Source organism: Bactrocera dorsalis, chromosome 5, assembly GCF_023373825.1.
Source record: "Bactrocera dorsalis isolate Fly_Bdor chromosome 5, ASM2337382v1, whole genome shotgun sequence".
Lineage (NCBI taxonomy): Eukaryota > Metazoa > Arthropoda > Insecta > Diptera > Tephritidae > Bactrocera > Bactrocera dorsalis.
The window spans coordinates 54,233,894-54,250,621 of NC_064307.1; the positions used below are offsets into that span (position 1 = coordinate 54,233,894).

At 36.4% G+C, this 16,728-nt stretch overlaps 1 protein-coding gene and 1 long non-coding RNA gene across 2 annotated transcripts; both read left to right on the plus strand.

Annotated features, from left to right (window-relative positions):
• The first annotated feature begins 1,326 nt into the window (after positions 1-1,326).
• LOC125778805 (52 kDa repressor of the inhibitor of the protein kinase-like) lies at positions 1,327-5,221 on the plus strand. The gene is made up of 2 exons (XM_049458114.1): positions 1,327-3,025; positions 3,084-5,221. The coding sequence occupies exons 1-2, from the start codon at positions 2,103-2,105 to the stop codon at positions 3,148-3,150; spliced, it is 990 nt and encodes a 329-aa protein (XP_049314071.1). The 5' UTR covers positions 1,327-2,102; the 3' UTR covers positions 3,151-5,221.
• Positions 5,222-15,619: 10,398 nt separating this feature from the next.
• Positions 15,620-15,953, plus strand: LOC125778824 (uncharacterized). The gene is made up of 2 exons (XR_007422962.1): positions 15,620-15,753; positions 15,845-15,953. It is a non-coding gene; the product is annotated as an uncharacterized LOC125778824 (long non-coding RNA).
• Positions 15,954-16,728: the final 775 nt, after the last annotated feature.

Consider the following 16,728-nt stretch of genomic DNA (forward strand, 5'->3'; position numbering starts at 1 on the left):
GATACTTTTTTTTCTAAATTTTGTGATTTGATGCTTTTTTGTTCACCAACGGCCTATTTTGATACTTTTCTGCTGATAGAATTTAATTTTTTGAAACTATAAATGTTAATCTAAAAACAAACCTATTGTATCTGGCTAGTATTAAAAAGTTGTGGGAATGTAGGCCAATTAAAAAACCCAGAAAAATATAACTGACTCCTTTTGAAAATTAGTTCTGAACTGAAAAGTCACCAATAAGGTTTCTATTATTTTTTTTAGAGTTTATTGTTAATCATAATACGGGAAAAATAAAAACTCATTTATTATGACTTTCAGTTTTCGTTCCATGAGCAAACTGTTGTGAAATAAATTTATATTAAAAAAATTATGCTATTTGCAAAAAAATACTTGAGTGTCTTAACTAAAATGTCTATATTTTTAATAAAAACAACCAGAAAAACTGGTCTGACTTAGATACACAACTTTACTTATTATTTGTTTTTCAAATGAAAATTTTTAAAACAACGGTTGTGCTTTTGATACTTTTTGATACTTTTTTTGCTTGGCAACATATACTTAATTTTTTGCTCGCGGCAACACTTGTCACTAATGATTAGAGCGTGAATGAGAATAGAACAAATGAATTATGTGCGTACGTGTGTTTTGTTCTTGTGCCGTTTTTGCATTTTCCTTATATTTTTGCATTCGTATTAATCATTGTAACTCTTTTGAGCATCAGTAAACAGAGATGAAAAAGCCTCTGATTTCTCTCTTAACTGTCGATTCTCCCTCACAAACGAATTTTTTGACTGTTAATGTACCGTTATCGCAGTAGCGTCAATGAAATGTATTTGCTTATTGTACACAATGCGTACTATACAGTAATTAGCGTGATTACAAAGTGGTCGTTGAAGAAAGTACTAAGTTGTAAAAATGAGTGAAAATTCGATTAAAAAATATTTTCAAAGTAGTGTTTTAAAACGCGTAAGTGATTCTCCCGTTATAATTAATGAAGAAAACGCTGCACCTAAGGTCACCCGAGTGGCAGTAAGTGTTTACTTTTATTTTCAATAAAAAAAATTTTTCGTTTACCTATGTACAAATATCACGTTAATTTTAGGAGTTTGCAAATGATATATGAGCTTTTAACGAATGTGTGGCAGCCTGATTTATCATTTATTTTTCCGTCGTCTGGTGATCGAAACTTAAAATTTCAGTTGTCGTGGCTGAAGTCTTTTCCATGGCTAGTATATTCGCCTAGCCAAGATGGTGCCTACTGTCTATATTGCGTTGCTTTTGTTTGGAAAAACGTTGGAAATGGTAGTCACCAAAAGGCAAATGCTTTTGTTCAAACTGCTTTTAAAACTTGGAAGAAGGCACTTGAGAAATGCAAAGAACATCAGCAGAAGGATTATCACCGCAGAGCAGTGGAAGACGCAGCCAATTTCAAGCTGATTTTTGAAAATAAAAGAAACAATATATTAACAGAAATTGATCATGGCCGCAAAAAGCAACAGCTTGAAAATCGAGCAAAATTACATCCTATAATCCGTGTTTTGCTTGTCTGCGGGAGGCAAGGGCTTGCGTTAAGAGGCCATCGTGACGAAGGAAATCTTTCTTTAGAAATGCCTGCTGAAAACGACGGGAACTTCAGGGCTCTTTTGCGTTTAGCAATAGATAGTGGCGACGAAAATTTAAAAAAACATGTTGGAACTGCAGCGGGTAATGCTAATTATTTCAGTTGGCGCATCCAAAATGAAATTATTGAAATAGCAGGACAAATAATACAAAAAAAATTATTAACCGTATTAATAAATGTCAATGTTTTGCAATAATTGCTGATGAAACCACGGATGTTAGTGGCATTGAGCAATTTTCAATTTGTATACGGTATGTTGATCGTTTTGAGAATGAGGAAAAACTGAGAGAGGACTTTTTATGTTTTGTTCCTGTTGAGAATACAACTGGAAGTGGTCTTGCGAATGTGCTAATTGATAAATTAAAAGAACTTAAACTTAGTTTTGCACACATAAGGGGTCAAGGTGAGTTTTCAACTCTTCTGTTTTTGGGACAATTAAATTATACTTTTTTTTCTTTCTAAAGGTTATGACGGAGCGCGGTCGATGAGTGGACATGTCAAGGGTTGTGCTAGTGTCATCCAAAATTTATATCCAGCGGCTCTTTATGTGCATTGTACTAATCACAGCTTAAATTTAGCCATCGCAACGACTTGCAAAATACCTGCTATAAGAAATTGTATTGGTTCCATGAAAGAGACCGTAAATCTTTTTCGGATGTCAACTAAAGCAGACACACTGCTCAAAAATCTTATTCTTGAATCCTTTCCAAACTCAAAGCAAGTGAGGTTACTTAAATTCTGCGAAACACGTTGGGTGGAGCATTTAGAATCTCTTTCTTTATTTAACGATTTATTCCCATTGATCTGTACAGCGTTGGAAGAGCTTGATACTGAAAATTTAAGAAGTGATTTATCAAAGCCACATGCTTTGTTGACTGCAATCCAATCACCTCAATTTGTGATTGCTATGGCGATACTAAAGCCAATTTTTGCATTATCAAAACACATAAGCCTATGTTTGCAGCAAATAGACTGTGATTTGAGCAGCTGCGTTGCTTATGCAAATAATTTGTATGCTGAAATTAGTGAAATGCGTAAGGATTCTGAACAATCGTTTAAACTAATTTTTGAATCAGTTAAAACAATAGCCGCAGAATTAGATTTAGAAATCAAAATTCCGCGTTTGGCGAAACGGCAAACTAATCGCGACAATTATGAAGGCGAACCGGAAGAATATTACCGCAGATCAATTTATATACCGTTTTTAGATCATTTTTTGGACCAAATCAATGAACGATTTTTAAAACATCGAGAGCTGCTTTCCAAAATTGAAAACATTTTGCCAAATAAATGCATAAATCTTGACGTTATTGAGATGCAGGAGACTGTTCGTGTTTTAGAAAAGCAATGGTCCGCTGATGTAGAAGATCCCGATGATTTCGTTTCTGAATTTAGAATGTGGAAAAGGTTAAAAATCTTTTCTTCAGATTATATTTTCTAACTAAAATTTTAAATATATTTTCAGGAACTGGTTAAATCAAACAAAGAGATCCAAAACTTTTTTAGACGCGTTGAATTGTTGCGATGCATAAATTTTCAAAACAGTGCATCGTTTTTTAAAGATTGGAGCAACAATCCCTATATCTGTCACTTCAAGTGAACGCTGGTTTTCCTCACTTCGCAGGCTTAAAACATATTTAAGAAATAAAACTGGAGAAACACGCCTGAACGGAATGGCTCTCTTGAATATCCATAGAGATATAGACGAGACGGAGGAAGAGATTTTAAATGTTATGGCCCAAAATAAAAGAAGATTAGACTTCAATTTGTGAATAAAATAATGAAACATTGTCTTTTTACCTAAATCTGTCGCTTCAAGTGAACGCTCGTTTTCCTCACTTCGCAGGCTTAAAACATATTTAAGAAATAAAACTGGAGAAACACGCCTGAACGGAATGGCTCTCTTGAATATCCATAGAGATATAGACGAGACGGAGGAAGAGATTTTAAATGTTATGGCCCAAAATAAAAGAAGATTAGACTTCAATTTGTGAATAAAATAATGAAACATTGTCTTTTTACCTAAATCTGTCGCTTCAAGTGAACGCTCGTTTTCCTCACTTCGCAGGCTTAAAACATATTTAAGAAATAAAACTGGAGAAGCACGCCTGAACGGAATGGCTCTCTTGAATATCCATAGAGATATAGACGAGACGGAGGAAGAGATTTTAAATGTTATGGCCCAAAATAAAAGAAGATTAGACTTCAATTTATGAATAAAATAATGAAACATTGTCTTTTTACCTAAAACCCCCCCACAACCGCGCACCAGTCGTTTCTTCTTTTCGCTACGTGGCGCCAATTGGATATTCCAAGCGAAGCCAGGTCCTGCTCCACTTGGTCCTTCCAACGGAGTAGAGGTCTTCCTCTTCCTCTGCTTCCCGCGGCGGGTACTGCGTCGAATACTTTCAGAGCTGGAGTGTTTTCGTCCATCCGGACAACATGACCTAGCCAGCGTAGCCGCTGTCTTTTAATTCGCTGAACTATGTCAATGTCGTCGTATATCACCTACAGCTCATCGTTCCATCGAATGCGACATTCGCCGTGGCCAACGCGCAAAGGACCATAAATCCTTCGCAGAATTTTTCTCTCGAAAACTCGCAACGTCGACTCATCCGTTGTTGACATAGTCCAAGCCTCTGCACCATATAGCAGGACGGGAATTATGAGTGACTTATAGAGTTTTTGTTCGTCGAGAGAGGACTTTACTTCTCAATTGCCTATTCAGTCCGAAGTAGCACCTGTTGGCAAGAGTTATCCTGCGTTGGATTTCTAGGCTGACATCGTTGGTGGTGTTTACACTGGTTTCAAGATAGACGAAATTATCTACAACTTCAAAGTTATGACTGTCAGTGACAGTGAGTGCCAAGTCGCGAGTGCGACGACTGTTTGTTTGATGACAGGAGATATTTCGTCTTGCCCTCGTTCACTGCCAGACCCATTTCTTTTGCTTCCTTGTCCAGTCTGGAGAAAGCAGAACTAACGGCGCGGGTGTTGAGACCGATGATATCAATATCTATTTCGATTAGTTTTAGGTAATACATACAACAGTTAGGGGAACAAAACTATTATAGTCTGTTGCAACATGTTGGAAAAGTATAAAAAGATCACTAAATTTCTTAGGAAGACTAACATAAATCGATTAATTTGGATTTAAAAAGTTTTGACACGCGTAAAATAACTTAACAGCCTTTTCTGAAAACCAGTTGTGAGGTATGCTGTGAGGTTGTTCCTGCTCAAACCTCACAAGAAAAAAGCACAAAACACTCACCACATGAGGTGAAAAGCATTTTGCTGTGAACCAGTTATTTTACAAAAACAAACAAGACGAAATAAGAAATGGACAACCAAGAAAAGTGAATAATTCTGTAAATCTATTAAATTTGGTGCATATATAATAATTTCATTTCTTTTCAGGATTTCAAAATGTGAAAGAACAACTCAGGAGCAGCTGCAGCATTACAGAGTATTACTTCAACATAAATATCTTTTTATCCACACATATGTATATTAAATACATAGGTATATACAAATAAAATTTTGTCTGAATTATTTAAACATACATTTAATACATTCCAATAAAATCTTCGTACAGCACCTAATAAAAAGATAAAAATCGGTAACACATTTAAAATTTTCTCTAAATTTTTAGTGCGTATTTGTTTATGACATATTTCATTTTATATTAAACGAAAAATAAATATAATATATTTCATTGTTTCAAAACTATACATAAGAATTGAAAAAAATTCACTATTTAAACTCCAATAAAGTCTTCGTACATTTCGCTTTTGTTGGCAACTTCTTTTTCTAAATAATAACACTGTGATAGTCAAAAAAAAAGACAAGACCACATTCGACGGTTTCCCCCCATCTCGGGTCCTACGAATCGAACTGCATCATTACTTTTTTGAGTTACAATCATGGTTTCATACAAAAATTTTTGTTGAAGTTTTTCATCAAAGTGGCCCATTGTAAGAGAAAGGCACATTTTCTTCGGTCTCTAACTTTTTTAATGTTGACTTTTTTGGTAAACTTTCTTTGGCAAAGCTTCTCAGAATAAGTCCGTCTTTAAGTTCTTAGATGACTGTAAACCCCAAAATCAATGTTTTTTGCGTCCTTATAGCCAATATGTCGAAAAAACTGAAATTTAATTCATTTTTTTTAATGTTTTTTCCCTCACGTTTCGTCAATATTTTAATTTACCCTTTGATACTTATACATTAAGTGACATCTTGTAATAGTAAGAAACTTAAGCAAAGACAACGTTCTGAGCAAACCAACCATTAGAAAAAAAACTTAACAAAATTTGTATTTTTTAAAAAAGCTACACTAACTATGTTTGTCTGCTGTTTTATTTTTTTTGTATCTTATAAGTGTTATCAATAAGTATCATAAATTTATACACAATATTTAAATTAAATTTAATAAGACTCATCTATCAATGTCCAACACAAATCAGCAAGCAACGAGTCAAGCTTTTAACCACTGCACTCATAAGAAATAACAACAAGTATCGTTTGAAAGAAACGTTAAATGCTTGCCTAAGAGTCAAAATTTAAGCATAGATTGCAGTAGTTAATTTGACTTTGACTTCGCGGAAAGAACATTGTTTTAGTGCCTTGTATATTAAGAAAATAAATTAAAATGAATAAGTGTCCAATTGGCCTATCGTTGTTCTGCTACGTATGTGGAAAATTTACAAGCCCTCGGAGTAGACGCAAAATATCTTCGGGAACTGCCGGCATCTACGAGGAATAGTTCGATTTGCCCGTTATAAGAGACGTAGATTGGGTGCCAAATACCATTTTCACGCAATGCAACAACAACCTGCATAACTGGTCAAAAAGACTGTGCCTAAAAATGGGGTTCGGCATCCCAATGATTTGGATAGATCCACAAGGGCATCATTACTGGTAACTGCTACGCGTGCAAGAACAAATTTGCAAGACTCAAAAAAAAAAACACAGTTTACAAAAGTGTTCAATCTGCACAGCTACCAGTATCTCACTCAGAAAATATTCCAATACCAAGACGTCCAAGTCCAACTGACAGATATATTTCGCCAACATTTTCCACCGAGCCTACAGATCTACTCTCAATGTATAACCCAACCGAAGTTGAAAGCCCATGTTGTCACTTGGAGATTTCCCAAGCCCGTTTGAATACGATGGTACGACAGCTGAAATTATCGCAAAGACAAGCGATTTACCTTGCACATCATCTTCGATCGGTAAATATATTGTCTAAAGATGTGAAGGTGTATGGATACCGCAAAAGACAGCAGGAGCTTTTAGATTTCTTTGAGGTTAATGGCGACAATACTTTTTCGTATTGTAAAAATATTCCTGGTCTTATGCAATACATGAACTGTGAGTACAAACCAGAGCAATGGCGCTTGTTTATTGACTCGTCGAAAAATAGTTTAAAAGCAGGATTGCTGTATGTGGATAACACAATCCAATTGCCATAAGCTCCAACATGGCCCCGATATAAGAAAACTTATGAAAAACGCAAAATTCGGAGAACTTCTAAGGCCAAATGAAAAAATTGCCTGGAACTCCGTTATGACCGTTATAAACCATTGCTTAGGAGTGCACCGGTCTGAAGATTGGAAAAAATATGTGGATGACATGGTGGACGCTTTTGAAGAAATAGGTGTGAGTATGTCCTTAAAAATTCATTTCCTTCACCATCACAAGGACCATTTTGAGCAGCAAGTTCCGACAGAATCCGATGAGCATGGAGAAAGATTTCACCAAGTCGCCGCCCCCCTTGAGCATTGGTACAGCGGCAAAAAGCTTGACTCGTTGCTTGCTGATTTGTACACAATAATCATGTATCAAAGGGTAAATTAAAATATTGACGAAACGTGAGGGAAAAAACATTAAAAAAAAATGAATTAAGTTTGGCGACATATTGGCTATAAGGACACAAAAAACATTGGTTTTGGGGTTTACAGTCATCTAAGAACTTAAAGACGGACTTATTCTGACAAGCTTTGCCAAAGAAAGTTTACCAAAAAAGTCAACATTAAAAAAGTTAGAGACCGAAGAAAATGTGCCTTTCTCTTACAATGGGCCACTTTGATGAAAAACTTCAACAAAAATTTTTGTATGAAACCATGATTGTAACTCAAAAAGTAATGATGCAGTTCGATTCGTAGGACCCGAGATGGGGGGAAACCGTCGAATTTGGTCTTGTCTTTTTTTTTTTTTTGAAAAAACTATCACAGTGTAATAGGTACTTTGTTAAAGTGAATGGAGTAAGCTAGCGGGATATTTCAGTGACTCATTTGAATCGTAAAGGTTGTGAATTTTAACAAAAACTTTCGTGATTATAAAAAAGAAGCAGAAATAGCCAAGATAGGGTCCCGTAGCCTAAAAATTAAGCGAATGGTTACTGCAGATCTATTCATTAGTGCTCAAAAAATCGCTACAGAGCTTCACCAATTCAGCCAAAACAAAGTTAAATTAAGGCTGGGTTTAAGTCACAAACGCCTCGCCGAAAGCCACTCGTAAACGTGATAAACCGTAGGAAGCGCATTGCCTTTGCTCAGAAATACCAAAATGCATCTCCTGTGTTTTGGCGAAATGTTATATTCTCTGATGAATCGAAATACAACATTTTTGGATCTGACGGAAGGATTAAAGTATGGAGGAAATCGGGAGAAGCATACAACCCCCAAAATACAATTAAAACAGTAAAGCACGGAGGTGGTGGAGTGATGGTATGGCTGCTAATGGCGTTGGCAAACTCGAAATAATTGAAGAAATTGTGGACCACCGAGCTTATATTGACATTTTGAAACGAAATTTAAAGCCAAGCGTAAAAAATTGGGCGAATCTGAAGCATTTTATTTCCAGCAAGATAACGACCCCAAGCACATGGCTCATAATACAAGGATGTACTTGTATTTACTAGAGACACCATATTTGGAACTTGCTCGAAAACGGATCAGGACTCATCATATAAGTTCAAAAGCTCACCTAAAAGAAGTCCTTTAAGAGGAATGGATGCAAATAGATGTACGATATACACAAAAGCTTATGGAATTAATGCCAGATCGCCTTAAAGCTGTTATTAAAAACAAGGGCTATCCCACAAAATATTAAAATCATACACATTTGGATATATTTAAAATTTATTTTACTTTTAATAGAATGTACGAAGACTTTATTGGAGTTAAAATAGTGAAATTATTTAAATTTTTATGTAAAGTTTTGAAACGGTTTAATGAATTTTGTTTATTTTTGATTTAATATAAAATGAAACAGGGCGAAAACAAATACTCATTAAAAAATTTTTAAATATTTTACTGATTTTTATCAATGAACTTTTTATTAGGTGCTGTACGAAGACTATTGGAACACTGTATGTATACGTCTTAAATTTATAATAGATAACGTCTTGGGAAGAATAGGTCATTCATTCTTTTCCAATAAAATAATTGCAAATTTCTTTAAAAACATTGAAATTATCAAAACAAACACAACCGATTTTGTATCATGAGGTTTGCTTTCACACATCACAAATTTGTGAGGTAATTGTGAGCATTTGAGATTTGAACCCACATCACGGGAAACCCCAGAAGACAAATTGTTTTCCTCACTACCGTTGATGATTTCCTTTTTTTTTTCTTATTAATACAAGGATTAAATACTATTCAATGAGCAAAGGTAGAATGTCAAGCCGTGGAGTTGTACCTAACATATATTTGGTTTTATTCATGGATTCCCGTTCTCCTTTTCAAAAATAGATATTTACACTATCACTATGAAAAATTTAAAACTTCAGTATATATCTGAAACATTTCGTTTACTTTTTTTACTTTTGTCCACTTATGAGGAGTTCGCGTCCTTCCAGGGGAGGTTTTGGCTAGATTTGAAAAAAATATTTCTTTGTTTGTCGAGAAGAGGGCCGCAAATAATTGTTCGCCCAGAGCTATTCCGCATTAGAGAGGGTAATTACTTCTGAAAATTGCACATTCAATTTGGTGCATGGAAAACTGTTCGCTCAAGGGAGGTGCCAGTCTGATAAAGGTGTGCGTTAGGATACTAAATATCATTCGATATATAGTATTCGTTAACATAATCCGCAGATGCTTTGCTAAGACTGCTATCAGACTATGGGAAAACCGAACACATTAAGGGTCCCAGAGATGGGCATTCCGAAATGCACTCAATTCGACTGCATCCCTGATAACTTGAAGCTCAGTGCAACCGGGGAGTCTTATGTCGGGAGCTCTCAATCAACACTTCTTTCAGACTGCCAGACCACTGTAGTGAGTACTGCCTACGTCCTTGAAGCTAGTCAAGGAGTGATTGGCCTGATTATAATAGTATCATACTTCTTCTTCTTCTTCTTCTTTACTAATCGCTTGCGTGATTAAAGCCGAGTTAACAACAGCGCGCCAGTCGCTTCCTCTTTTCGCTACGTTGCGTCAATTATGCAGCGAAGCCAGGTCCTTCTCCACTAGGTCCTTCCAACGGAGTGGAGGTCTTCCTCTTCCTCTGCTTCCCCAAGCGGATACTGCGTCGAATACTTTTAGAGCTGGACTGTTTTCGTCCATTCGGACAACATGACCTAGCTAACGTAGCCGCTGTCTTTTAATTCGCTGAGCTATGTCAATGTCGTCGTATAGCTCATAGAGCTCATCGTTCCATCGAATGCGATATTCGCCGTGGCTAATGCGCAAAGAACCATAAATTAGAACTTTTCTCTCCAAAACTCGCAACGTCGACTCATCAGATGTTGTCATCGTCCATGCCTCTGCACTATATAGTAGGACGAGAATAATGAGTGACTTATAGAGTTTTGTTTTTATTTCTCAATTGCCTACTGAGTCCGAAGTAGAATCTGTTGGCAAGAGTTATTCTGCGTTGGATTTCCATGCTGACATTGTTGTTGGTGTTGATATTGGTTCCAAAATAGACGAAATTATCTACGACATCAAAGTTATGACTGTCAACAGTGACTTGAGAGCCAAGTCGCGAGTTTGATGGCAGGAGATATTTCGTCTTGCCCTCGTTCAGTGACGACCCATTTGCTTTGCTTTCTTATCCAGGCTGGAGAAAGCATTACAAACTCCTTACGTACAGCTGCTACCGAAACCATTGGTTTTCGGAAAATGAAAAGAACAGCTGGTACGACGAAGAGTGCCGTGTCACAGCGGAGAGAAAACGGGCTGCCTACCTCGCAACGTTACGATCGACCACAACACGTGCGGGACGGGATAGATACCGAGAGTTGGAGAGGGAAACGAGATGCATTTGCAGACAGAAAAAGAAAGAGGACGAAATGCGTGAGTGCGAAGAACTTGATAAGCTGGCCGACAGGGGTTATGTTCGAAAATTCTACGAAAAAATGCGGCGGCTTACACAAGGTTTGAATGAAGACCGGGGCATACTCTTGTAGAACCCCCAAATCTGATATAGTAACCGATGCCCAGAGCATACTTCAATTATGGAGGGAACACTTCTCCATCCTTCTGAATGGCTGTGAACGTACAACGCCAGGAGAAGGCGAACCCGATTCCCCAATCGATGGAGCAGACGTTCCATTGCCCGACCATGAAAAAGTTCGAATAGCAATTACCCGCCTGAAGAACAACAAAGCTGCGCGGCCGATGGATTGCCGGCCGAGCTATTCAAACACGGCGAAGAACTGATAAAGAGCATGCATAAGCTTCTTTGTAAGTTGATAGATTGAATTTTAGGTGTGCTCAGCCCAATCCACAAAAAAGAAACCCCACAATCTGCGCCAACTACCGTTGGCTAAGCCTACTCAGCATCGCATATAAGGTTCTATCAGGCGTATTGTGTGGAAGATTGAAGTCCACCGTCAACAATCTGATTGGACCTTATCAGTGTGGCTTAAGTCTGGAAAATCAACAACTGAACAGATATTCACCATGTGGCAAATCTTGGAAAATACCCCGTGAAAAGAGAATAGACACAGACCACCTCTTCGTCAATTTCAAAGCTGCTTTCGGCAGCACGAAAAGGAGCTGCCTTTACGCCGCGATGTCTGAATTTGGTATCCCCGCAAAACTAATACGGCTATGTAAACTGACGTTGAGCAACACAAAAAGCTCCGTCGGAATCGGGAAGGACCTCTCCGAGCCGTTCGATACCAAACGAGGTTTCAGCCAAGGCGACTCCTTATCGTTCGACTTCTTCAATCTGCTGCTGGAGAAAATTATTCGAGCTGCAGAACTTAATCGAGCAGGTACAATCTTTTATAAGAATGTACAGCTGCTGGCGTATGCCGATGATATCAATATCATCGGCCTCAACGCCCGCGCCGTTAGTTCTGCTTTCTCCAGACTAGACAAGGAAGCAAAGTGAACGAGAGCAAGACGAAATATCTCCTGTCATCAAACAAACAGTCGTCGCACTTGCGACTTGGCTCTCACGTCACTGTTGACAGTCATAACTTTGAAGTTGTAGATAATTTCGTCTATTTAGGAACCAGTATTTATACCACCAACAATGTCAGACTGGAAATCCAACGCAGGATTATTCTTGCCAACAGGTGCTACTTCGGGCGTAGGCAATTGAGAAGTAAAGTCCTCTCTCGACGAACAAAAACAAAACGCTCTCCCTCGTCACTCATAATTCCCGTCCTGCTATATGGTGCAGAGGCTTAGACGACGACAACAACTGATTAGTCGACGTTGCGAGTTTTCGAGAGAAAAGTTCTGCGAAAGATTTACGGTCCTTTGCGCGTTGGCCACGGCGAATATCGCATTCGATGGAACGATGAGCTGTATGAGATATATGACGATATTGACATAGCTCAGCAAATTAAAAGACATTGGCTACGCTGGCTAGGTCATATTGTCCGAATGTACCAAAACACTCCAGCTCTAAAAGTATTCGACGCAGTACCCGCCGGAGGAAGCAGATGAAGAGGAAGACCTCCACTCCGTTGGAAGGACCTAGGAGAGAAGGACCAGGCTTTGCTTGGAATAGTATCATACTACTTCTATAATTAATTTGCATGCCGATGAACTAGCAAGAAAAGTCACCCACGTCCAAATTAGCAATGAGTAGAGTTTCCTATATACATACGTGCATTCGGGCGCTGGATCTATGGGCTTTGTTGTCCCAAGCGTTGCTCAGAACTCAGGATTTGTGGGGGGGCCTTTTGGCCCAGAGTGGAACCCAAGTTTTACGAACCCGGTGAATTGGCTGAAATTGATATTATTCGCCTCAATAAATTTGTGACAGGCTGTAGGCTTTTAGTCGATAGAATTTATGACAAGAATACATATGTACATATAATCTCAAAATCAATTAACTTCGGCTAAAAAATATTAATTAATAATGATGGGTCTAGAGCAGAGGTGGGCACTCACACATATTGTTACATTTGTGCACGCATACTATTACTATTTGTGTGTGAAGCAGCGAAAGCACGAATTTGAGCATGTCGTTCGGCCCAACAACAGTGAACACTGAGTCTTGCAAGTTAACGTACAAATGTGCTATTCATGATTATTATTTATTGTTATTACTTTTTATTCTTATTATCTCATTATTATCTTATTATTATTATTATTATTTAATAAGACTATCTATGTCTATTTCTCCTTCGTAGGTCTTAATCCGGAGGAGGTCTGCTAAATGCTGGTCCGTCATTCGATTTCTTTGTTTGTTAAGTATAAGTTTCATCGACGAAAAGGCAGATTCACAGTTGTATGTCGATCCAAACATAGAATACAGTCTGTAAATCTGATCCTTTGTCTTTGGATACTTCCTTTCGTCGATTGCCCTCCAAAATTGTTCGCCAGTTAGCAACGGAATTGAGAAATCTTGTCTCATATTAACTAACTCTGGTTGCAGTTCAGGGTCTTGCTTTTCAATATCGCAGATAAGGGTATATTCGTGCAGATCTATTATATTCTTTATAATTTCAAAATCTTTAAATCTTAAATGATAATCTGTGTATATGTTTTCTAGTATGCTGCAGTATTCTATGTTCTTATCAAATGTTTTAAATTGGCTATAGATTTCTGTAACTTTTTTCAAATTTAAAAGATTTCCATTTTTTATTTCATTTATTAGAATTTGAATTTTCCGGCTGAAATGGTGTACTGTGGTTACTAATTGTGTTATTATCTTGTGTTTTCCTTGAAGCTGTAAATTTAATTCATTGAATAATTCTGTTATGTCGCACAAAAAGGCTAGATCATACAAAAAATTTTTGTTTTTTAGTTCTAAAACGAAATCCCCATTATCTGCAGACATATTTTGTTCAAAAAATGTTAAGATTTCATTCCGTAAATCGAACAGGCGCTGAAGGCTTCTCCCACGGCTTAGCCAACGAACCTCAGTATATAATAGTACGTCACCGTATTCCGCTTTTAGATCCTCAAGAAGCGTTTTGAATTTTCGGTGGTTTAAAGAGTTGTGGCCCCCTTTAATTTTATTTATAATTTTTATTAATATATTCATTGCCCTTTTCAAATAATCCCCTTTTGCGAATAACGCTTGCTGGTGGATTATACAATGGAAAAAAAGAACCTTGAAATGATTTTTTAATAACTGCCCGACTAAGCACTTTTTCGATCCCACTATTACTTTGGCCCCGTCCGTACAAATTCCGGCTAATTTATTTTTATCAACGAAGCAGAAGACTTTCGCGACCAAAACATTATATAAAATTTCACCGGTTACATTGCTATGCAAAGCAATAACATCAAAAATTTCTTCGAAAGTTTGAAAGTTTTGATCGACAGTTTTTACACAAATTATTAGTTCACAAATACTATTTAGATCAGTACTCTCATCCAAACTGAGAGAAAAATATTTGCAATTTAGCAATCTATTTTTAGTCTCAGAGTGGATGAATTTGCTTATATCTTCAGTCCTACGTGTGACGGTACGACGAGATAAAGGTACTTTTCCATGATTTTCAAAACTTCTTGCCCTTTTTCACCAAAACATTTCAAAACTTTTGAAGACAAATTTGAGAAAAAAAGGCCATCTTCAAATGGGCGACACTGCTTTGCCAAAGCCAACGCAACAGTAAAAGATGCCTTTATTAAAGGCAAATCAATATCTTTATTATTATTTTTACCATTATCAGTTTTAGTATCATTATTATAATTTGCAATGAATTTAAAAAAAAAATTCTGCTTGCAATTGCAAAAGCATTAGCTTCCGCTCACCTCCAGTAAAAAATTTAAAATTTGTATGGCAAGAGAAATAATGTCGGCTTAAACAAAATTTAGAATTGCGACCAACAATGTCGTAACAAATAAGACATTGTGCTCTTCCATCCAAATTTTCTATAAAGAAAAAATCTTCTTCCCATTCGCGCATAAACATTTTTAGCTCTCACTGTATATTTGAAATAGCGCAGCGTGGTGTTGCTTGAACAAGTGTTTGCATGCGACTGTTTTGCTTTCCCATAGCCACTGGTATGATAGCATTCAGTCTTCATTGTGCCGAGGGCTACCGATCGTTCGTATTCTATAAATAGCGTAATATTTTGTGCTGCTCGTCGCAGCAGAGGCCCTATGCACGCGTGCATAGGAAAATCAACTTGTGCCCACCTCTGGTCTAGAGCGAAGACTTGGTCTACATAAAACTTTATTGGAAGAAAACTCTTATCTCTTAAAACTTTCAATCACTATTTGAACCTGTTGTGTTGAATGTATAGTTGGCAAATATAATGAAGAAATATAATAAGAAATACAACAAAATGAATTTTAAATTTATAATATTTTTCAATATTAAAAAATATCTGCATTTATTATTACAACGATATTTAAATACACTTAATTTTTATTTATCGTTTAATCACTTATTGCCTAATTCTCTTATACATGTTTCTCCGTACGCTCATTGTCACGTCACACTGTGTTGCACTTTATTATTACATTTATTACTGGCTGTTTATAAATGCTATAGTATAAGTATGTGTACAAATATACATATAACGGCAGATCATTTTCTACAAAATTATCGGGGACTTTCCTGTCCTAAGTGAAGCCTCTTTAACGCACCGACATTTATGTTGATGAAATGTTTCAAGTATTTCAGTGAAGCTTTGTTGCTATCTAGTTGTAAACAATATTTTTAAATTGTTTCGCTTAATAATTTCCTAATCGAACACAAATCTTCGTATGTGTCATTAACATTGACTGCAATTTTATGGGATCTAATGGATCTTAAGGGGTTACATACGTCCAGCAGCACCAAAAATGCGCTAAAGGAAAAACTGTTTTAAGAAGGGATAATAGAAATGAATATAAAAAATTTTATACAATGTTTATTGGTACTTAAAGTTTAAAAAAAATATTTTTTAATTTTTCTTTACAAAAATTAGTACATAAAATATCACGTGCCACATAGTACAATAAAAAAAAGTTGCTCCACTGTCTGCATGATAACTCATACAGTTTTTAACATTTTTTGATGCGGTTTTTTTTTTAATATTCGAAAATGTTTTCTCTATAGTCTGTCGAGCCGAATTTTTTAATTTCGAAAAATTTTCCAATTTACGGAATTTAGAAAAAAAAATACGTTTTACGTCATAAATGTCACACTTTAATCATGTTTATAAAATTTTTTAATAAAAATATCAAAAATCCGGCTCGACAGACTACAGAGAAAACATTTTCGAATATTTAAAAAAAAACCGCATCAAAAAATGTTAAAAACTGTATGAGTTATCATGCAGACCGTGCCGGGAAAAGTAGTTTCGAGAAAAACGCGTTTAAACTTTCACCTGTGTGTATAAAACCCTCGTCGGGCGGTCTGATTTTCTACCATAACTTTGTATCTATGGGGAATTTTTACAATCGACTTTCACAGAAATACGCCTAAAACTATAAAGAATAATAAACTATAAAAAAAATCCATTTGGACGTATGTAACCCCTTAAGTTTATTTTATTATTTAATGGGATAATGCATGTGGATAAAGATCTTCAATGTTTGTACATATACATATGTAATAATCTTTTAGTATTTAACTAGCTTTTCTCTTATTTGTGGTATAAAACCCGCTGTAATTTGTTAAACACATTGCCCACAAGTTTTAAATTGACTCTGAATGACGAGGTGGATCGCTATTAAGAAAAAAAAATCTTGGAAT